The following is a 24271-nucleotide window of genomic DNA, read 5'->3' on the forward strand; positions in this document are numbered from 1 at the left end:
TAACAGGTAAAAGAGAAGGTTTGTAAGGATGCAAGGGTTGGTCTCTTCTCCCAAGTAACAAGAGGGAATGGCCTCAGGCTGTGCTGGGGAGGTTTAGACTGGATATTAGGAGCAATTCCTACCCCCAGAGAGTGTCAAGTACTGGAATAGGCTGCCCAGGGCAGTGGTGGAGTCATCATCCCTGCAGGTATTTAAAAGATGTCTCTAAGTGCCATGTCTACACATGTTTTAGCAGTAGTGCTGGCAGTGAACAGTTGGGTTTGATGAACTCAAAGGTCTTTTCCAACCTGAAGAATTCTACGATTCTGAGGTGCCAGACAGGATTCTCTTTACCTACAAATTCTAAGAGCTACACCTAAGCAAAGCCAAAGCAGAAGTCTCTTATCCAATTCTCAATTCTTCCCTCCAAAAATGCCCCGAAAAGTTACTTCTGGTTATTTGCTTCAAAGACAGAAATTTCTCAGAGAGGACCTGTTCAGCAGAGAATATTTTCCATCTGCCTCTGCGCTTTCTGCTGAATTCTCCATTACCACATGATATAGAATCATAGAATAGTTAGGGTTGGAAAGGACCTTAAGATCATCTAGTTCCAGCCCCCCTGCCTCGGGCAGGGGCACCTCACACTAAACCATCTCACCCAAAGCTTCGTCCAACCTGGCCTTGAACACTGCCAGGGATGGAGCATTCACAGCCTCCCTGGGCAACCCATTCCAGTGCCTCCCCACATTACAGTAAAGAATTTCTTCCTTATATCCAATGTAAACTTCCCCTGTTTAAGTTTTAACCCATTACCCTTTGTCCTGTCACAATGAAGAGTCCCTCCCCAGCATCCCTATAGCCCCCATTCAGATACTGGAAGGCTGCTATGAGGTCTGCACGTAACCTTCTCTTCTCCAAGGCTGAACAGCCCCGTAATGCAACTGTGCCATATTACTTTTGCACCAGGACAGGGATGCGCTGCAGGGAGATGTTCAGGATAAGGACCTTTTGTATTCCAATATTTGTGTGTACCCATGCAAGTCCATTTAAAGCTGAAGCTATGATCACTAACTATGCACTTTTAAAGATAAGTACTGCTTCTAGCTCCCTTGGTCTTCGCAACAGATCTGAGCTTGCCCAACTCTCTACTAAACATTACTGTAATACATGTTACCTTTTCCATTTCCTCTTTCAGGTGCTTTTCATTCTGCACAGAGGAATCTTTTTGTTTAGTAATCTCCTCCTTTAAGTGCTCTATTTCTTCCAGAAGCTCTGCAATACGCTGTTTCTCAGAGTTGAGAAGGGAGAGCTTAGCTTTGTGCTCTTCCTCCAGCACAGATACTCGCTCAGCCACCTCCATTTCAACCTGACGTGCTGCATCTTGAGCACTCCGTAGGTGCAGTTTGGTGATTTCTGAAAAGCAAAAAGAAAACAAAACAATAAAATGACGTTCTGGAACTCCTTTTATTTTAACAGGTTTTATTAATGCACAGAAATAAAGCTGATGTTGTCAGCTGCGCAGTTTATCAGCAGCCATATTAACTTGAGATCAACAAGAGCCCCTTATCAAGATGATTTTGTACCTTGTTGCACTTTCTTGTCACGTTTGAAATGTATCAGTATCCACCTCCCTCCTCCAGCAACAGCCACAGGACCTGACTTTCTTTTGGGAAATGTAATGGCAGATTCATACAAGCTTTATCTCCTCTTCTGCACATGCTTTTTACATAAGGCATTTCCCAAGAAAGGCAGATGGGAGAAAACTCTAAACATTTTAAGCACTTTTTATATACCTGTCTAGTATTAAAAATAAAAGAAAAATAAGAAATATAACTGCAGATATTAAGTCATATCGATCCTTCTAACCAATATACAGTGGAATATAGCTATAGCTGCATGTTATATAGCTAACTGTAAAGGATGGATTATAAAGTCATACTATGCTCCAACATTGCAGATACAACAACTGCCATGATAGCTTAACCTGCACCTCAATATATGCATTTCACATTGACTCAATACAAGGTGGTATATTTCTATAAATTATAATTCCAAGAAAAGCAGCAATGGTTAGGAAATGACATTAACCTATGATCACATAAGGAAGTCTCATTAAATTTAGTCTTAAAAGGAACTTTAACCTGAACTCCACAGTAAACAAAACCTATTACAAATTTTGCTCCTTCGAAATACTTTCCTCTGTGTTCAAAAACTTCATCCTAACACATCTGCCAACTAGTGGAAAACACAGGAGAAAAAGGAAATATTAATATTAAATGAGCAGAGCACTGTCAAACCCTCGAAACACAGGCAAAAGAGGTATGGAACATAGAAGTGGGTGTACTCTATGGAACTGGCCTATTTCACACAAACAGAGGAGGCATTTAACGTAACTGACAGACAAGACTAAGAAATTCTCAAATACATATCAATTCAGGAATTGACAGTGCCCTCCCAGGCATCAAGAAGGAAAACCTGATCAGCTCCGCAGCTGCAGTACATTTTACTACACAATAACCAGTTTCAGGTAACCATATCTTTTATGGGCATGTTGAGTTGTGCTTCCAAAGTCAAAAAGCAAAGTGCTGGATGCCAGGGCATAACACATGTTCCCTATAGTTTATGGAAGATAATAACAAATCAAAAACTGAAAAGCCTATTTAAAGGAAAATATAAGTGCCGCAAGCAGCTTACTATTTTGCTTCCCAGTCTGTCAGATCATCTTACCTTTTAAATGTTCTTCTGAAAGCTGGGCACGGAGCTGCTCAAGTTCTAAGCAATGCTTTCTTTTCATTTCCTCAATTTCTGTTCTATATTTGTCTGACAGATCCATTTTCATTTTCATTAGGTCCTCTTTATATTGAAGTGCAAGGGAAGATCTTAAGGAATCTAATTCACACCTGTGTTGTTCTTTAAGTTGTACTTGCAAACAGGCAAGTTCTTCCTACACAAGAAATGGGTTAGGGAAAGACATCTTCAGCTTTGAAGAAACCATGCCAAGTATCTTTCAGTGACAGCAGCAATATAAAGCACCTGCTCAACAAGCATGTATCTGGTTTCCAAAAAACCTGCTGGCTTTGCTCTGTTCCTGCTGCTCCATCTGCTGCTAGAGCAGCAGAGCCCCTCAAGATAGATATGCTTTGGAACCATGCCACAAGGCAGTTCTGAGTTTCAGGAGCTGTTTGAGTGTGTAATAGAGGGGGAAGTCCCACATACATCTGGGTAGAAAAACTATTGACTCTCAGCAATTAAGAGAGCCCTTTGTGTACACCACAGAACTTAAAATAACCATCTATTATGAATGCAGCTTCATACTCAGCTAGGTAATCAAATATCAGCAAGAAAACAGGTATGATGTGTACATTCCTTATAACTCATGTATTTTTTTGTGTGATTTACTAATAAAATGGAGCTCATGTTGTCCTGGGGATGCCTTTTCTCCTTGTCATTCCCTTACTAAAAATAAAATACATTAACTTTATAATTAATTTTGAAAAGAAAAATCTAAAACTAAAACCAAAAGGAAAAATCCTTTTTGAAACACTCAGTTCACTTCAAGTAAGTTGAGCAAAGAAGTTCTTAAATTACAATGAGGTACATAAAAATAGGTGTGTAAATAGAAGAGGGACCAAATTAGCAACTGCATTTGAAGGGAACAGGCAGCAATAGAAGGCACAACTACCACAGAAGCTATAGAGAAGAGAAACATCATAAGCTCTGCACTTGTGTAGAAAAGCCTTGATAAGCTCCTTACTAGGCTTACAGGATAACCCAAACAAAGGGCATAAAATCACAGAACACTGTTTCATCTGTTCTGCTAGGCTGAGAACTGATAATTTACAATATAATTGTCAAAAATAATTAAGCCTGTCTCAAATTAGGTCTCGAAAATGTCTCAAATTAACATCTGACATCAATTTTCATATAGGTCATGTAATGAACAGTAGAACTTTATTATACCAAAAATCCTACCTGATGTCGCTCCAGCTGTTGATTTAGTTGAACAAGCGTATCCTTTCTCTCTTTCTCAGCAGCCTCTTCAAAAACTGTGACAGAAGAACTGAGAAAAGAGGTTTCAAGTTTAAGACTGGAATGTGTCACAAATTAAGTGAACTTGCTGATTTACGATGCACTGGAAGTAGGCACAAAGCAACTATAACAACTGCTCAGGAATGAACACTCGTGACTTCCATCACTGGGTTTCTAACTACAGATTGCTTAATGATCAATCCCAATATATTTAGAAGCTAACATCATCTTTAGTATTAAAAATATAATGCAAGCAATGCTGTCACAACATGAGATACAGGGAAAAGGAATAGTCACCTGATGTCCCCTGCTTGATCTTGACTCATTTCTAACTCTGACAGTGAATAGTCCTTCAGCTCTTGCAGTCTCTGATGCAGCAAAGTCAATTCTTCTCTGTAGTTTTCTTCAGCAACCTTTAGCTTCTTTTCAAAGTAAAGTCTCAGTTGCTCCAATTCAGCTTCATGCTCACTTTTTCTCTGCTGACACTGTTGTTCAAATTCTTGTTTTAAACGCTCTATTTCTTCCACCTGTGATGCACGAGCCAGAAGCTGCTCTTTCAGCTCTGGAATGGAGGCAAAACCAACTCAAGCACTCAGAAGCACATATCTTTAGGCTAAATCATTATGTGAACTTCAGCCGTATTTTAGTTGTTGAGACAGGGGTAAAATGTTATACCAGAAGCTACATAATAAATAAACTTCTAAAGACAAAATGTCAGAAGACAGTAAACCTATGTTCTTCATTTACACTGCATTCAGAGAAACCATCCTCATGACAAGAATCAAAACTACCAGAAAACTGTTAGACCTCCTCATTTCCTTGTGTTTCAGGTCTGGGCTAGTAACATGCAGAGTCCTGCAATACTACTTAATCATCACATAGGCTCACTGTAGCAGTTACTGATAACACCACCAATGGGATAGGCAAGGGGAGTCCAATCTGGCATGGGTAGGTTTTGCCTAACCAGTAAAGTCTGCCAGCACAATAGTAACCCTGAGAAGTGTTTAACAGTTTTGAACTGGCATATCATTTGTACATCAGAGCAGGGATCCCATGATCCAGCTGCCACCACCACAAGTCCCCAAATCAATCTAAATGCATTGCCAAAGGATCACTCAAGTGAAGAAAAGCAGAGGAAAACAAACCACTTTTAAGATCTCACACGCCAAAAGAGATATCCTCACCTGGACCATGGACTTGCATTCTGGCTTCACCATCTCAAGCAAGATGAAGAAGAAACAGAAAGGGTCCAAAGAATGGGAATGTGGGCAGTTAGAAACATGGAGAGACATTTGAAAGGTTAATAAAGATCAGGGCTACAGAGAGGAAATATAAGAATTCCAGCAAATACTATAAAGTGGTATCTGCTATAATTTTGTAATATCAAAACAGATCTGAAAAAGTCAAGGTAAAGTCTGTTCAATAAAGTTTTGTTTAATACATTTAAATCTTGAAGCAAAAATCTTAAGATATATAATGCATATGGTCAGATTTCAGCCAGCCATTATTTTCTCTCGCGTTTTAAAACTTTTTCATAAGCTTAATACAGATACACGTAAGACTAATTCTAGTGTGAGGCAGGGGGTTGGAACTAGATGAATCTTAAGGTCCTTTCCAACCCAAATCATTCTATGACTCTATAAAACCTATTATCTTTAACTGCTGTGCACAATGTTTTCCCTTTTGTTGCTTTTAGAGTATATGTTTATTTTTTAAACAGAAGCATCATCATGGAAAAAGGACAGTATTTTTAGCCTTATAGGAAAACAACACTGTCATGCATTCTGATTTCAGAAGTATCACCTGAATGTTTTTGGTTTAAATTAGACAACTCTTTATTCCAGGGCTTTTCTGTATTGAAGAATTAGTAGCCTTTCAAAAGATGACAAATCTCCATTTTGAGTGTCAATGAAAAATGCATTTTATTTTACTTGCCTCAAAACCAAAAGGGGGAAAAAAAGCCACTTCTACCTCAAGATACAACCTAATCACATTTTAAAATATTTCTACCTTTCTGCCTTTTTTTAAGCAGATTCATCTCTTATCTCCAAATAAAACAGTCACAATAAACTACTCGAAGCTATAAATTAAGCAGGGAGCTTTACTGCCTACCTACAATTGTTTGCTCAATTTAATTCATACCTGCTCCCACACTGAATACAAATAGGAGCATATGATTGCACTGACCAGCATTTTCCTCCTTTTTTAACTACATCATACTTAATTTGACATTGCAAGGAAAAATGTTTGGTTTCCACTAACAATTTTGACAGTGTGCATGAAAGAGGGGCAAGGGAAAGGAAAACCACAGGAGGGAGCTTTTCTCCATAGCGACACCATACTTTTTGACACTGCAGAATCAACTACACATCTGACACTGACTCACCGCTCACTTCAGAAACAGAACACTGTGACCTACCTGTGTGTTCTGGTACATGAGCACAAGTATTTTGTGTCTATAATGTGTACTTCTATATGAAGAAGAGGGAAAAAAGAAAGTGCATCAGTTCTGAACCTACCACTTAGCTCTTGTCGATTTGCTCGGGTACTGTCAAGTTGAGACCAAAGGTGCCTGACTTCTTCTTGCGAACGAGTCTTGAGTTCTTCATGCATGACCTGAAGTTTCTCCAGCTATGGAAGACATGTTAAATACCCAAAACTCCCCAACTTCTTAAACCAATTTCATTCTAATTACTTATTTGATAAGCAACAGACAGTTCTTACAGTGATAGGTAGAAATGCTTAGTGGTAATCTCAGCAACTCATCCAGGCAATCAGAGATATGGAGTAGCACTTGACTGCTAGACCCACTCCTCTGAGAGAGACAAATTTATTCTTAATGCTATGTGTATCAGCAGTGGCAAAAATAAAGCAGTAGTTATATAAAAACGAAACACAAGAACCAGAAAATTAAGCACATAAATAAAGATGAAGAAACAGCACCAAATGGCACAAAGGCAACTGCATTCAAAAGATTCTGAATTACTGGAAAATCCCAGAGTATTTGCCTGCTTCATGAGTTGAGTATTAGTTTGTCAATACAATCCCTAAATAACAAGCAAGTCACCAAAATTGCATGTATATTGTCTAGGTTTTGCTATAAAGAATCACCCTAAATGAGTGTTTATTATTTTTTACCTCTTTCTGAAGATTCTCTTCTTTTTCTTGGCTTTTCATCTTCATATTTTCTAGGAGTTGGTTATGTTCAGCCTGCAGCTGCTGTTGTAATTCTGTAATGGCTAACTGGTGTTGCTCCTCCAGTTCTATACATTTTACTGAAATTAAAAGCGAGTTCTGTTACACCATCATTCCAGATACTGAATAACCTGTACAGCTTTTATGCAACTGAAATAGAAATGCAAGTCTCTAGACTAAAATGGTAGCTCAGAGGGAATCACAAAATACTTGAAGAGTAAAGCATTTGAAAGTCAAACATCTCCACACAGTACTTCCAAGTCTCTGCATCTCTGCTGTTAGCCAAGAAATAACCAACAGTAGTGCTAGAGGGATGAGCATCTGCTCTCTGCTCACACAAACAAGCATCCTGAACTAGAAACCCATGTCAAGGGAAACAAGCATTTCTTCCAGATCCGACAAACAAAGAATTTCTCCTAAGACCAAGAGATGAACAGGAAGGACTAGGAAAGTTCACACCAAGTATGCTCTGCCTCAGCACTGAGCATTCTCTGAATCTTCTAAATGTGCTACTACCTCATCTGGTCAACAAATCTTGACCTGCACAGAAAGAATCTGCAATCAAGTGACCACATGTCAGCCCCAGTGAGCTGCAAGGGATGCCATGTTATCCTCACGGAACAGATTTTAATGATAGAGGTTCAGGGAAATCCAGTAAAGCTAGTGCAGGCTGGGAAGAACTAGCATGTTCTCACAGCAGCCAAAGGTGAGCCAAACACTGAAAGCATCCAGTCCTTGGCAGGCCAAAAAGGCTATGCTTCACTTCTGAAACCTGGTCCTGCTGCCTCCTGCCAGCATCATCCAACACCCTTAATACTGCATTTGCATTTACCCAGACAGAGTATTACAGAATCACAGAATAGCTGAGGTTGGAAGGGACCACCAGGGGTCATCTAGTCCAACCTCCATGCTCAAGCAAGGTTCCCTAGAGCACATTCCTCATTTCCCATGTCTCTCACCTGCATAGCGCCTCAGAAGCTAGGCAACCTGAGTAACTATCACTCTTCACTTCTTGGCATTCTGCACCTAGTATCTCCTTTTCATGCCATCACTGATAGCAGATCTGACACTGTTGCAGCAGTCAGCCACTATCTTAACATGTCAGATTCTGAGACCTACACAAACTGTTCCTAGTTCTATCTGTACCTCAGCAAAAGGCATAAACAGATGTACCTGTTAATGAAAACCTCAGTTACAGTATAAAAAGGTTACTTCCAGAACAGTGTCTAAAAAAGCTACTGTTCCATTAAGCTTTAACTAGTCCCAGAGCAAACCATTAAGCAAAACTAGTCCCAGGGTTTTTTGTTAGAAGCAGCTGCTATTGATAATAACCAATAGAATTTTGGTTAATTCACTAACTGCCAAAGCTGGTTTTCAGCTGGAAGCAAAACAGTACCTCCCTTTAATACACTTGAAGGAAAACATAGTCTATCTCATACCATATAGAAATCAAAGCACAAGACAGCTAACGATGCTCTAAACAATTTTTCATTTACTTAGAACCACAGACTGTTTGTGTTGGAAGGGAGCTTAAAGCTCATCCAGTTCCAACCCCTGCCATGGGCAGGGACACCTTCCAACTACAGCAGGTTGCTCTAAGCCCCGTCCAACCTGGCCTCGAACACTGCCAGGGATGGGGCAGCCACAGCTTCTCTGGGCACCCTGTTCATGTGTCATCCAGTTTTCAAGAGTCTTATGCCATTAACTCAGTTTTTGAGTACACAGATATAGCTTGCATTTGTTTTTTATGCAGGTTCTAAAAACACTTAGCTAGCTTTGCCATTGTTCAATAAATACAACTGCTTCCTACACCATGGCACTTACTTTTAGACTGCTCATTCTCCAGAGAAAGATGACCCAGCTCTGCTTTGACTTTTTCTAATTCCACCTCCAGAGTTTTCTGTAGTTCCACCATTTCTGTCTGATGTTTTCCAGATAGCTCTTCAACCATGTTTTTTAAATGCATATCAGACTCCAAATCCCAATCTCTTTTGAGAGTCTAAGAGAGGAAGATTTGCATTATTAAAGCAAACACACTCAGTAAATGAGTACTTTTCTCCGCCATTTATTTGTCCTCTACAATAAATATGTAGCAAACACAGGACTTCTACCACCTCTAGTTTACTGAAAGGAGTTTAACTTTTTCTTGTATGAAGAAGAGAATTTGTACCTCTAATGCCTGGGTATGTTTCTCTTCCATTTCCAATTCTATTTTCTTCCTCTGATCAACTGTGAAATAAAATACTAATTAATAAATTTACATTAAATGTTATGATTAAATGATAAGTAGAAATATGAGTGAGATTACCATTTTCTGTATCAAACCCAGGTGCAGGCATGCAACAGTGTAAGGTAGCAGGTTCTATCCAAACCCATACCTTTAATCCTAAAGATATACAATCAAATGCCTATCAGTGTCATTTTAGATGCTAGCATTTCAGTATACATCACTCCGAAGTGTTTGAATCATCTCTATCTCCAGAGACACAGCAAAAGAGTCCCAGGCAGCAGCAAGAAGGAAACTCTTCATATTTCTTCTAAGAATGCCTAAGAAACAGACTGCAAGACAGATGCTATTATCTGATCACTGCTATTATCACTGACACCAATGGCTTCTTCCTTCCCAGCTCCTCCCCGTATTGATTCCAGCTTCTTGTTCAGCACCCATCTTGGTCTGCAGGAACCCTGAAAGGGCCCATCAGTCACCTTCTCACAGGTTTTAAGTATCATTGCCTTAGCATGCAACCTTATTTCAAGTGTTCCAGTGGGAAATGAAAATTCAAGAGTTGATGCCAGCTACCCAGCTAATGGTCCAGAAGAGAAAGAAGTATCATCTAAGCGACAAGACAGTGTCCCAGCACCCAGGTTAGTTGGGACATGGCCTCACAGCCTCCTTGAGGAGAAATTTCTTTCCTCTAGTCCCCCAGCTAACAATATCCACAACTCCCCACCCAGACTCTTCCACCATGTGATTCAGAGTTCTCCTTCTCAGCCTCTACATTCAAGAACTCTTAAGTGGTTACATTCATATTAATGTATTAATGTGCCAGCTCTACACCAAGACAGGAACCTGTGGAGGAAGACAAATACTGATGGGGTTTCAATGTCTGGTCCATTATTCCCAAATTCTAATACCTAGTTCTTGCTGATGCTTTGTCATTAGGTCTTCTTTTTCCTTCAGACATTGTTCTTTAATCTTCTCCCACTCCAGCTGATGGCGGCTCTGCAGAATTGCTACCTCTTGAGCACGCTTATCATTGAGCATCTCCCGGAGTTCCACCAGGGCAGTTTCCTTTTCTTTTCTAAAGTTAGACTGTGTAAGCTCAAGCTGAGAGGTATGCATGTTATTTAAGCTTAGACGTAAAGCTTCCAGTTCAAGGCTGTGCAGTGTCTGTAGTGGAGAAAAAAGGAAAGAAGATGATTTTTTCCCCTCCCCTCTAAGAAAATAGTTTCACTTTTTTCAAGTCCAGCTTAACACACCTGTTTTGTCATTCTGTACTTGGAAAGTGTTTCTTCATGGCAGAAGAAAGAGTGGTTTTTAAAGGCAGAACCCTGAAAATAAGCAGCTTTTTATAACAATAAGATTTGCATAACATTCTCAGTGCAAAATGCTTTCCTTATCTGCCTCTTAACTTCATCTCCTACCAAATACCTTGTGTCTGTCCACTTCTCCACAACATCAGATCAGAACACAAGCTTGCCCCAACCTTTCGCTGTCTATTAGGGAAAATTCCTCCTATTTGCTACTGGTTGTAATTTAAAAAGCAAAATTCTGAAGTCGTATTGGAAAAGTAAAGTAAAATTCACCATACTTCATCAAAAAAGGTGTTAAATATTCAACAGTTAGAAATGGCAGTGAAAATAGACCTAGCAAACTTTTCAATTCTTAAATAGATTCAACACTACAGCAACACCTTGTAATTAGACCCGACATTGGATGCATTTCTTCCCATTTCCAGTTTGCATTTAGTGGAAGTGTTCAAGAAACCCAGTAAGTAGTGAGAGGAAAAGGTCAGGTTCATACACTTCAGTTTAGCGGGAAGAATGCCTAATTACATTAGTGGGATAAGTAAAAAGTGGGAGGGGGTTAGTATTTTCTTTAAATTCATCTGTTAAACTTATCAAGACATGAAAGATGACAAAGTTGGGCTTTTGGGGTTTGTGGTTTTTGGTTGGTTGATTTTGGTGTTTGGGTTTTTTGGTTGTTTTATTTTGGTTTTCTAACCAAATTTCTAATTTTTCAATTTCAGCATCCAGTTTTCTTCAAAATAAACATTAAAATATAATTGCAGTGAGGATCCTGGAGAACTCCCATAGAAAATATCTACTACCACCCACCACTCCTAACTCTTCAATGGCAGCATTACATAAAATCAGCCAGGTTAGAAAAGACCTTTAAGATCATCAAATCCAACTGTTACCCAGGACTACCAATATAAAAGAGTTCACACTGTATGCACAAAAATCAAGGAGCCTTCTTTTGTAACATCCAGGTAACCACTGCAGTAATTCCTGTGCTCCTGTATTTCACCTGGGATTGGAGCTGAGCCTGCTCAATCTCTGCTTTGTGTGTGGCTGCCATTTGCTGCCGAAGTTCATCCAACAGGAGCTGCTGTTCTTTATTTAGCTTAGTACGGAGCTTCTCCATTTCATCTTCATGTCTAGCGATCAGCTCAGAGATCTCACGATCATGCTCTCGTTCATGTACCTGCAGAGAATACTCAGCTGAAGAACTTGATTCAACAAAATAACCAGAATTCTCCCCTCCTCCCCAAATCAAGACACCACGGAAGAAAAGACACAATTATTAGATATTTGCATCTCTAAAACATTTATACTGTTTAAACAACACAAACTGAGTTTGCTTTTCTGAAATCAACCCAAGGACAGCATTTACCTTTTTTATTAAGGCAATCTGTTCCTTTCTTTCTTCTTCCAACTTTTGCTGGTTTTCTACTTTATCTTTTATTTCAGCCTTTAATTCTTCTATCTGCAAACAGGCATACAAACATTTACAATGTCTACCTTAAGCATTCCAAAATCCCAAGCCTCCTGCTTGGGTTTCCTACCACTTTCTCTTGTGTCAAACTCACTTTAGCTAATTCAGCACGGTGCTGAGTCTCCATTTTATCCATTTCCTCTCTGTGATGTTTCACCATCTTGGCTTGTGCCTCCTGTGCAGCTTGTGCAGACTGAAAGGACTCCTGCAAGCGAGCCTCAAGCTCCAAATGAGCCTTCTTCAAATGGGCAATTTCTTCAGTCAACTGGCCTTTTTCCTCACTGTATTCAGTACTTTTGGCCTTTACTTCAGCATTAAGTCTATGGATTTCTAGGTGGCTGAAGTTCAACCTCTCCTCATATTCCAGTCTTTCACACTCATGTATTTCTTTGAGGTTCTTCACTTCAGCATTAAGTTCCTGTATGTTTCTCTCAAGATCCTCAATGATGCTAGCATTGTCTGCTAGTGTTTTTCCTGCTTTTATTAGATCCACCTCCATATCAGATAATCTCTCTCCTAAGGTGGCTTTTTCCTCTAATAAGAGTGCTAAATTTTGTTCTTTATTATGGATTTCAGCTTTGAGCAGCTCCTGTTCTTTTAGCAATGTCTCTTCAGATACAGTTTTCTGACCAAGCAGCTCTGCTATTGTCTGGTTTTTATTCTTCTGAGCATCAAGCTGGCTTTGCATCTGATCCCTCTGACTTTGCAAAGCAGCTAACTGACGTCCAAAAAGAGACTGTACTTCACTTGTTACAGAATCAGAAGCTGTTTTCTGCTCTTGAACATCTTTTACTAATTGCTCCTGTGTTCGCAGCTGCACCATCAGCATTTCTCTTTCCTCCTGGAGGTCTTTTATCATGTCTTGCCAGGTAGAGGATTTTGACACTTGTGTTGAAGCTTCTCCATCCTCGCCCTGCTGCCTCATTAGAAACATTATTTTGTTTTCAAGTTCTTTCTCCTTCTCTGCTTTCTGAAGAAGTTGTTTCTCACAAGAGATCCGTGCTTCACGTTCCTCATCCAGTTCCACACGCATTTGGGAGAGCTCAGCCATTACTTTTTCCCATTTTCCAACAGCTTCTTGGGTCTCCTGAGATGATTTCTTCAAGGCTGACTCCTTCTCATGGAGCTGCTCATTTAGCTTTAGACATCTCTCTACTAAACTGGTTGTCTCATCATCCTTTACAGCACCACCGTGGTCACTTATTTTGCTTTGGTGCAGGGAGCTATCTGACAGAAATGCAACAAAGGCCTTTGCACTCACCTCAGTCTCTTCAAAAGTCTCTTGAGCCAAATCACTAGGATTTATTTCCTCATCAAGGCCAAAGCTTAATGCAGATAAAAAATCCCTGCTGCGTTCTAGAAGCATACTGTCTAACCCGTACCTACTGCACCTACCTTCTTCAATGGCGTAACCTTCAGAAGCGCTACATGCGTAAGACTCTTCTGGTCTCTCAGTGGAGATGAGATATTTAGCCAACATACCTTCATCACCACTAAAAAGCCCCACTTCTGGCAAGTGTTCTTGAGACACTTCACTGTTTTCGTTATTCTCTATGATCTTTGAATTCTTGATTTCTACTAATTGATCCCTTGAGGAGCCTACTCTCAAGCCATGCTGGAACTCTAGTTCTTCATGAACTAGCTCATCTTCACCTGTTAACTGGTGTGGCGTATTCCACATCTCATCAAGTTCTGCTCTCATCTCTGGTAAAATCTGGTTTTCCCTCAATTTCATTACCTTTCTATTGGAGACAATCTCTTCATCATACTTTTGCCTTATGTCTATAGTGGGTTTAGCCTCATAAAGTTGCTTCTCATTTAATGCCTTGATGAAAGAATTCAGTTTCTGAATCTCTCCATTTGAGGACTGTTTTACTTGTTTATATTGCTCAGCTTCCTTGAGCTGCTCTTCTGCACCAGAAAGTTGCAACTTAAGCCCATCAATCAAATCCTTGTATTTAGTCTCAATTTCAGATTTTTCTCTCTCAAAGTCTTCCTGTTGGTTCTCAAGTCTCTTTCTCAAAGATTCTTTATTAACTTCAGACTCATGAAGACTCTTATTTAAGTCAATTATTATGCCATTCAAAGTCTGAACATGCTCTTCAGAATTCAGAGCAGAGAGTTCTCTTTTTAATTCTTCAAGTTCATTTTTGTATTTTAAAATCATTTCTTCTTCATATACCTGTTTGGCTTCTGCAATTTCTCTTCTGTGGCACTTCTCCAGCTCAGCCCTCAAGTTCTCCAACTGTCTGCAAATATCCTTCTCATGACTGATTGTCAGTTCTTCAATATGTTGTTGTTCTTTCATTTTGGATAAAGCTATTTCATTTTTCAATTCTGTTATCTCTGAGTCACGGAGAGAAAGGGTATGTTGTAGTACAGACAATCTTTCTGATGCCACTAGATCTTGGAGACTTTTAACATCTTGTTCTTTTTCTTCTGTGTTTTGGCATAGCTGTTGAATTGTATCTTCCATATTTTCTTCCAGTTGGGCAAATGTATTTTCTTTATCTTTGGTATTCTGAAAAAAAAAATATCCTGCATATGAAATATGCCATTGAAATATGTTTTCATTTCCCTAAGCCTCATGCTTTCAATTTATCTTCCTAAATAATACTTACTATTAAGTGCAGGGTGTATCGTTGGCCTAGGCAACAGGATTTTTAACCACATTCTTGAGAGTTGAAAGGATTACTGCAAGTCTCTGGTAACAAATATGGTAACAAGTAGCAATTTATCTAAGCAATAACAAATGCTGTGTCACTGAGTCCAAAAAGAAAGAAAATAGTGGCTGTCTCAAACTTCAGGTATTTTACTTAAAGACTATCAGAGCTACAGATGCCTCTCCACCTCACATCCATGTACTCCTGCAGGCAGGAGTAAGCTAACTTAAGAGTCATCTCACATTTTGGCTCATCTGACTCACTTAAAAGCTTAAGGCTTCTACCCATGGCATTGCTGGTTATGTGCTTAAAGGAAATCAGATCTTTTAGGCTGTTCCTTTAATGTATGCTTACACAGCAGATCCAGCAACCTTCACCCCACTGCAAGCCTCTGTCAGTTATGTTCCTGCATGCCTCAAAGAATCCTACAATGTTTTGTGTCGGAAGGGAGCTTAAGTTCCAGCCTCCTGCCAAAGGCAGGGACACCTTCCACTAGAGCAGGTTGCTCCAAGCCCCATCCAACCTGGCCATGAGCACTGCCAGGAATGGAGCAACCACAGCTTCCCTGGGCACCCTGTGCCAAAGGCTCAAAACCAGATGGACCTGCTTCTGATGGAAATTTCTTCATGTTATACAACAGTTGAGTAACAGAGTTAAAAAGCAACCCTTCTGCAACATAAACCACTGGAGTAATTTCAACAGAAAGAGCCAGAACTAAATCCCTTGTTTCATTACAAAAAGAAAAAAAAACACCAAACTTAAATTGTAAGCAGCTGGTTTGCTTTAGCTGAATATCATTACCTTCAAAAGAATAAACTTTCAATTCCATGCTAAAGTGTAGTTTCACTCCTGAAGCATTAGTGTTACCTCACAGACAAATTTAAAGTTCATTACAGGATCTTCCTCCAAAAAAGTACCACCCTGGCGTGCATGACCACACCAAAACCCTAACTACCTACAACTTCTAATTATAAAGGCACTTTCCAGTTTTTACCTTTTGAGAAGACTCAAGCTGTACTTCCAGGTCATGTGCTTTCTCACGCAGCATCTCCAAATGTGCATTTTGCTCTCTGATACGGCTCTGAAACAAGGACATCTGCTGCTGGGCTTCTAATACTTCATTTTTCTCAGTGCTTGTACTCCTCAGCACCTCATTATCCTGAACACAGAAAGACAGAGTCATAAGAAAGTTGATGACAGAACTCCTACACAAGTCTCACTGTATGCATAAAATATACTGTATTCATTTACTTCAGATGTACCCTGTGTCTTTCAATGAGTAAGAATCTCCCTAAAAAGTCAGACAATGCTTATCCTGTCTTAGATACTATCACTCACCATAAAGACATAAATCGACTAACCAATCTCTAGAGGTCCCTTCCAACCCTAACAATTCTGTGATTCTGCTAGATAATTCATCTCTGTGAAAGCTCCAAAATGAAACAGTACTTCCAAAGGACTGACATACTCATATGAGGACAGTGAACTAAACCAGTCTTCTCTGCAAAGGATTTACAGTTCAATACTAAAGGGTTTTCTTTCCACCTCCCTCCAAATGAAAAGAGGACATTCACCCCTACGTGGGTAAATTAAAATACATTAATTATTAAAACCTTTTTCTAAAGACTTTGCTAACACCAAGCAGATAACATTTAAGACAGTTCTATTAGTATTTTCATCTATTATCAAAGTTGACATGCTTTCACAAACAAATATTACTAGCCTTATTTAGAATATGCCTGAAGTGCTATTTAGAGGCTTTATCATTGTCTTTTAATGGTTTATTGAGCAAATCCCAACAATCATCTAGAGAGTAATTTTCACTATTACCATGTACTTAATCAAGAGTACTAAGAACTGTTCATAGAAAGCAGGATTTTTGTTCTTTTTCAAAATTTCATTTAGCAGAGGATTTCTCTTCTCTGCTCCATCCCTGGCGGTGTTCAAGGCCAGGTTGGACAGAGCCTTGGGTGACATGGTTTAGTGTGAGGTGTCCCTGCCCATGGCAGGGGGTTGGAACTAGATGATCTTAAGGTCCTCTCCATCCCTAACTATTCCATGATTCTATGATTCCAGGACATGAGCAATCCCTTCAAGCCAAGCCCTGAACTTCAGGAAGTCCCAGGTTTTATTTGTAATTCTTTTTACCTCCCCTTCCTATTCAGCCATTTCAACTATGTAATCCATCCTAGCACCACTGATACCTTGCAAACCCGATATGGTGAGTAAACAGAGATATACCTCTCTGGCATATACTTCAAGGCTCCTGAGACAGCAAAAATACAGGTGTGCAGAGAGAACAGCCACTGGAACACTGAGCAACGCCAAAAACAGATAAAGGGGTTTTGTTGGGTCTTTTGTTTGGTTTTCAATTTAAAGTAGATGAAAGGCTGCAGTATACTTCATTATCCAGGGATTAGACCCATGATCAACTTGTGGCACTGAAACATGTTCCTGTGTGTCACAGGGGCTGCATCAACTGTCTTCATGTTATTTAAATGCCCTTCTTTGAGGCAAGTCACATTACCACTTTATCTTAGTGACTGCAGACAAATATTCAACATGCTCTGAGTTTCTACGGCCTTTAACAGCAAAACAAGAAACAGGTACAAAGACAGAAGCTGCTCCAGTCAGTCCTGTGGTTTCTTGGGAGCAATACTGTCACAATTCTCACAGAGAAGACAGAATCTTGTATTTTATTTTAAATATTTTTTTGTTTTTAATGTAGGAAACAACTAAGAAATGAACCTACTTTTCAATTAAAAACAGCATTCAAATTTCTTTGGACAAGGTCCATGATTCCAACTAAAACTAATTCTGTTAGCAAGCAATTTTGCAGCCAGTACATGTATGTACAGGTAAGTACCTGTTTTACACTGTAAAATAGTGAAAAAGCATCATTTTATCACATTTGCAAACAATACTCAGTAACTAATCTTTTTAGTAACTCATTGTCATAATCTTCTTTGACATATATATCAGCATCTTTTACTGAATACGTGATCTTTCACTCTTACTTCAGCTGTACTATCATTCAGTACACCCCAGTTGGACAAGTCAGCACTCCCCTGGTGAGTAAACAAATGGAACAAACACTAGATCATTTTAAATAGCCGTTTTAAAGATACATAAGGAAAAACAATTATTTTAGAAACACTCTAAGCACATGAGCCAGAAAGGCCCACGTTGTGACACAACATGGCAGTGAAAGACCTCAATGCTAAACTCAGCTGGTTATCCATGTTCACATGAATGAAATAAATGTAAATAAAATTAAAGTTACTATGAATGTCTACTGAAAAATTTAGGGCTAAGTCTCCCCATTGAGATTCAATGTTTCATCTTCTGCTTCTGTGGCTTTCTAACATAGTTAAGCACTCCTGCATTGACTAAGAAATCTTAGTTTACTAACTGAGAGGAAATTAATGGTGGTAAATGCTTCATCCCTGGCAGTGTTCAAGGCTAGGCTGGACAGAGCCTTGGTCAACATAGTCCAGTGTGAGGTGCCGCTGCCCATGGCAAGTGGCTGGAACTAAGTGAGCTTAAGGTCCTTTCCAACCCTAACCATTCTGTGATTATTTAACAAACATGCTAAAATCACTCAGATAATGACAAAAGCAGTACTATTTTCTGAGACATATACTTAGCTTGATATCTTGAAAGATATTTACCTCTTACTGGTTTCACAAGACAAGGATGACTGCACCACTCTCTAAAAACATAGCCCAGAGCCCTCCCTGTATTTTGAACCTTCACAAAGTAGTTTCCAAATGATTCCTGTCTCCCTAGAGGTGCCCTCTCCACATAACCTAGAAAGCAATCCTATTTGCTGTGCAAACCAGCTATTTGAACAGAAGCTGTTGAGAAGCAGTAAGTGCTTTTGTATCTTTAATTTAAGTTCACATGAACGTAACAAGGGCACTGCCAGGGTCAAGTGACAAAACACTGTATGCTTTCCTCCTAGTGCAGACAGCTTGGCATGAAGCTTCATAAAAGCTTCATTTGCAATGCTAACAATGTGTTCAGGATACCCTGAATGTAGGGACACCCGCACAAGAGAAAGTGGGATAACACATGCAAATGTCATACTCTGTTACTACTGTATGCAAATACACCAGTTTGATGCTCTGATTGTATGTTGTGAAGACAAACCATGTTCGGAAGGCACTGCCTCCCTAAAACTTGCCAGTCTTTGCATAGACAACATGCTCAAATGCACTGGGTAATTACTGTTTAAACAAGCTCCCACACCAGGACAGGTACACTTTGTTGTAGTCAAAGAGTTGCCTTGTAGTTTCTGAGCTTGTGAAACTATCATTAGCTAATCACTTCTGAAGCAAGCTATAAAAAAATCCCAAAACATATTCAAAAATCCCAAACATATTCAAAACTACATTTTGCTCATTTTTATTACAAGACAGAAAGTATGACATGACTGTTTAATCCACAGCTGGTATAAAACTAAAACTGAAACACATCATGCACAAGCGGAGTCCCATTTTAAACCGGTTTGTCAGATAACATAAGGTCTATACTGGCTTTACAATGGCTGGAACATGCTGGGACCAATTCTATTATTTTCTGAAAACATTAAGCACATTTGAGCCAGCAAAGTGATGCAACACCAAACTAACTGTGTGCATTATAAGGTCCTGGGAGTTTTGCTAGTCTACTATGCCTCTCAGTCTGGAGTTGCCATTGCGCAGAGTCACAACCACATAACTAGAGAAGTTCTTCTGCCCAAAGAGAAGTTCCTGGCAGTGAGAGGTGAAAGACCTGAATTTACCAGGCTAACAGCAGACAGCTCCTTGACTGTCCAGTCCACACAATGGAGATGTTTCAGTAACTGACATCACTTTTTAAGAGAGTTAATTATTACAAGTGAAATACATCAGTTTACTTACTTCTCAGTGACAGCTAGTTGACAGTCCCAGAGAGATAATACCCAGTTAAGTAAAAATGGGTTTTACTGAAAAATCACCTGGAATACTTGTTATTTGCAAATGAAGTGAAGTGAAACACAAAAAATACTAAGATTTACCTCTGTCTCTGTTGTTGTCTGTAGTAGGTTGGCATCTTCAGCCTTACTCTCCAGTGGGTTGGTGTCTTCAGCACAACTCTGTAGTAGGTTGGCACCTTCAGCCTTAAGCTTGAGCAGGTTGGCATCTTCAGACTTAAGCTCTAGTTGGTTGGCATCTCCAGCCTTAAGCTCCAGTAGGTTGGTGTCTTCAGCATAACTCTCTAGTAGGTTGGTGTCTCTGCCCTTACTCTCTAGTAGATTGGTGTCTTCAGCATAACTCTCAAGTAGACTGGCGTCTTCAGACTTACTCTTTGGTAGGTTGGTGTCTCCAGCCTTAAGCTCCAGTAGGTTGGCATCTCCAGCCTTACCCTCTCTACCCTTACCGGCGCCTTGGGCCGCTACTGCGTGCTCTTCCTGCGGAAGGTCATGCGGGTGGACAGACGAACCCTTCCTCTTCGCCGTCTTTTTCTGCGACTGCGCGTTGTCGCCTTTTGCTTTTCGTTGTCTGAAGTAAGCAAACTGTGCAGAAAAGATTGGAAGAGGTAGAGGGAGAGGTAAGTGAGGAAAAGGAAGCAGGACCCCAAGATTAACACACTCATGGGTGATGAAGATCCTATCTTGATAAAATATATACATCTGCAGAAAAACTGCTTTATCTTCCTACTTTTTAAACATTCAGCACATACTGGATAACTGTGCAATTAAGCAAGAACCTCACACCAGTACTAAAGACCCAATTCAATACGAGAATCCAATTTTACTCAGTGAAACTTTGTGTGTCAATGACAATCCCGAATTACAGCAAGACAGATTAGTAAAAGCACAAGTAGTTAATATACTAGAATCATTAGGAAAAAAAATCATCATTGAGCAGCCTTTCTGCATGAACAGCAAAAACAATAACCCCCCTCCAAATGAATCTAAACAGATCTTTGCCAGTGTAAGCTTCAAGATTAAAATTAATGGAAGTGAATCCTCATACTCCTTCCCTGCCACCCCCTTAAGAGAATCCAGCAAAACTTCCTAGCCAGAAAGCAGCCGACAGGACATAAATAGAAAATCAATTAAGCCAGGTCATCTTAATATCTTCTGTTGAAAAATCAGATGCTCTACTTTATCAGACTATCGCAGCTCACAGAAGCACCAGGGACTTGCAAAGAATGTCACTGCCAGAATTTATTACCCAACTTTCCTTAGCACCTTAAACAGCTTAAAAAGGATTATCAGATTTTCAGCACTAGCATTGTGTTTAGGCAGCACTACTGAGTAGCATCTCGCTCACAGCATAAACCCAGATATCCTTCTCAGGAGGATAAAACCTTCTCCAAGGTTACAACCACAAGTTATCAAGTGTTACTATATCCTTGTGGTGAGATAACACATACAGTCAAATGACGATGGGATGCAAACATAATCACCAAGTTCTACCTGCAAGACCTACAAAAATCCACTGCTTGACAACTTGCCTTTCCTTCAAAACAGCCACCTTGCAGGAAAATCTTGTCTGTTTCTTTCCTTCAACTTATGCAGTGGATTTAGTTCAGCCCTTTCTCCTTACACCCATGCCATTATAGCAACATTTACCCGCCAGCTCAGGTACTCAGCAAATACAGTTACATACCTGCTACACTGAGCAGTCTGTTGAGAGGATATGTTTGCCGAAAGTCACCAGTTTCTTACCAGCAGTTCAGATGCTTACGTACAAATAGCTTATTTTTAAGATTCTGTTCTCTCATTTCCATAGCTATTAATACTGAATGCAGATTAAACACAGATTGTGTTGACTTTCATAATAAGCAAAATGAACAGAGCAGTAAATAAAACTGCAGTGACACACAAATACTACTCTCTGAAATTAAGTGTTAACTCGAGCACTTACTGATGGCAGCATGTCAAAAATAGCTATTGCACCAATTAACCTGAGAACGTGTGGAAAAGGGACAGCAGGAAACCTGCACAAAAATGGAGAGGAGAGGAAGCTGCTTTAATCAGAAAATATAAGAAAGGAGGGGCAGAGAGAGGCCATCATAGAGAGCAGTTCATTTAATGAAGGGAGACCAACTATATGACATTAAAAACCCAAAACTTGCCATGACTGAATATCTAAATGACCATGAATTTTTAAATGCACAACTAAAACCAAAACTTATTTTGTCCTACTCATATGGGTTAAGCATATAAAATCATAATATAGATGATACATGAGCAGCAGGTCATGGAGGGGATTCTCCCCTCTACGGTGCTGTGGGGAGACACCCCCTGCAGTCCGGATCCAGCTCTGGGGAAACAGCACAAGACAGACATGGAGCGGTTGGAGTGAGTCCAGAGGAGGCCACAGAGATGCTGCAAGGGCTGGAGCAGCTCTGCTCTGGAGCCAGGCTGAGAGAGCTGGGCTGGTTCAGCTGGACAAGAGAAGGCTCCTTAAGGAGAGACCTTAGAGCAGCTCCAGTGCCTAAAGGGGCTACAGGAAACCTGGAGAGGGGTTTTGGACAAGGGCCTGTAGGGACAGGACAAGGGGAATGGTGTTAACCTGCCAGAACAGGGGAGACTGAGATGAGCTCTTAGGCAGAAGCTCTTCCCTGTGAGGGTGCTGAGGCGCTGGCACAGGGTGCCCAGAGAAGTTGTGGCTGCCCCATCCCTGGCAGTGTTCAAGGCCAGGTGGGACACAGGGGCTTGGAGCAACCTGCTCTAGTGGGAGGTGTCCCTGCCTGTGGCAGGAGTTGGAACTGGATGAGCTTTAAGGTCCCTTCCAACACAAACCAGTCTGGGATTCTATGATAACTAAAATATCCAAGTACCCCAAAATTTAATGGAACTACCAGACTTTTTGGTCCATAAAAGTATGGAGTCAAAAACATTCCAGATTATGGAATGACTGGATGGGGAAAAGCTCTATTCAGGGCAGTATCAGGTTTTCAAAGCTTTTAATCGGTAACATAAATTGAACTGTCATTATAAGATATCATCATCAGATACACAGTCATCCAACACGAAGTAATGCATGTAAATATGAAGCAAGCACCTAACACTGACTCTCCCCATCCCACTGAGATCCCGTCATTCCTCTTTTGAAGGACTTCATTTTCAGTTTGCTTTCCAGCTCCACGTGCAAAGACAAAAGCCTCATTTTTAGCCAATATGTAGCATGCCACAGGAACACCAACAGCATTGTCCACTGTAGAACCCAAAGCAGCTCTCTGCAACAACCAGCCTTTCTGCAGGTACCAATGTCATTTCACCATGTGTAGGCAGTTAAAAGTGGCAACCACTGATCTGGTACAGCCAGCACCACACCAGCATTCCAGAACGCAAAGAACAAGCCTGACAGGTTTTGTGTCGTGTGGCCCGTGTCATTCCCATCCTGGATTAAATGCAGGAGCCAGCAGACAGGAAAACTACAGCAGATGCAGCACTGTTCAGCTTTCCCCAGCCTACCTAAACATAATTTACTCCTCAATTCATTGCTTTACATGCTTTAAAAATCAGCACCAAAAGAATACTCACAGAAAAGGAAACACAGCAGAAAACCACATCTGCACCAAATCGAAACAGGTTGTTCAAATAAACCTGAGCCTGCCTCTTAGATACAGTAAACATGAGCAGCAAGTGCTCTTAGACAAAAGCCAGAAATGTTTTCTACAGCTTCCTCAAACTGATGAAGTGGGAGAAACATCCCAGGCTTGGGGAAGAGCAGCTGGAAAGCTGCTCATGGAAAAGGACTTGGGGGTGCTGACTGACAGAGCTGAATATGAGTAGCTTGTGCCCAGGCAGCCAAGGCCACCAGCATCCTGGCCTGTATCAGCACCAGCATGGCAGCAGGGCCAGGGCAGCGACTGTCCCCCTGTACTCAGCACTGCTGAGGCTGCACCTCGAATCCTGTGCTCAGCTCTGAACCTCTCACTACAAGAGACACACTGAGGTGCTGGAGCAGGTCCAGAGAGGAGCAACAGATCTGGTGCAGGGCCTGGAGCACAGGTGTGATGGGGAACGGCTGAGGGACCTGGGGGGGTTTAGTCCAGAGAAGAGAAGGCTCAGGGGGGACCTTATCGCTCCCTACAACTGCCTGACAGGAGGATGGAGCCAGGAGGGGCTGGGCTCTGCTCCCAAGGAACAAAAAAAGAGAAAACAGCCCCAAGCTGCACCAGGGCAGGTTTAGATGGAGCTGAGGAACAACTCCTTCCCCACAGGGTGCTCAGGCATTGGAACAGGCTGCCCAGGGCAGTGCTGGGGTCACCGTCCCTGCAAGTGTTCACACACCGTGGAGATGAGGCCTCAGTGCCATGGGCTAGTGGTGGCCTTGGCAGTGCTCAGGAGCGGTTGGACTGGATAACCTTAAAGGGCTAATCCAGCCTGGCTGACCCCATGAAAACATGTAAAATAAAGGAA

General features: G+C 40.7%; 1 protein-coding gene across 6 annotated transcripts in view; it reads right to left on the minus strand.

The window, feature by feature from the left end:
* PCNT (pericentrin) overlaps positions 1-24271 on the minus strand; it is an 89004-nt gene that overhangs the window by 60515 nt on the left and 4218 nt on the right. For 4 of the 6 annotated variants that reach the window (XM_061458423.1, XM_061458444.1, XM_061458457.1 and 1 more), the window contains exons 2-16: positions 19907-20404; positions 15860-16024; positions 12273-14723; positions 12101-12193; positions 11735-11911; positions 10339-10594; positions 9374-9432; positions 9028-9202; positions 7147-7283; positions 6528-6639; positions 5193-5225; positions 4306-4570; positions 3952-4039; positions 2707-2923; positions 1154-1392 (exon numbers count right to left, since the gene is read on the minus strand). In XM_061458423.1, the coding sequence (XP_061314407.1) occupies positions 1154-1392; positions 2707-2923; positions 3952-4039; positions 4306-4570; positions 5193-5225; positions 6528-6639; positions 7147-7283; positions 9028-9202; positions 9374-9432; positions 10339-10594; positions 11735-11911; positions 12101-12193; positions 12273-14723; positions 15860-16024; positions 19907-20404 (4965 nt within the window). The remainder of the gene's footprint in view (positions 1-1153; positions 1393-2706; positions 2924-3951; positions 4040-4305; positions 4571-5192; positions 5226-6527; positions 6640-7146; positions 7284-9027; positions 9203-9373; positions 9433-10338; positions 10595-11734; positions 11912-12100; positions 12194-12272; positions 14724-15859; positions 16025-19906; positions 20405-24271) is intronic. The other 2 variants (XM_061458448.1, XM_061458432.1) reach the window with 1 other exon arrangement.

The sequence above is a fragment of the Pezoporus flaviventris genome, unplaced genomic scaffold (assembly GCF_033815535.1).
Source record: "Pezoporus flaviventris isolate CSIRO_AGI_PZ_B2104156 unplaced genomic scaffold, CSIRO_AGI_Pfla_v1 ptg000001l, whole genome shotgun sequence".
Lineage (NCBI taxonomy): Eukaryota > Metazoa > Chordata > Aves > Psittaciformes > Psittacidae > Pezoporus > Pezoporus flaviventris.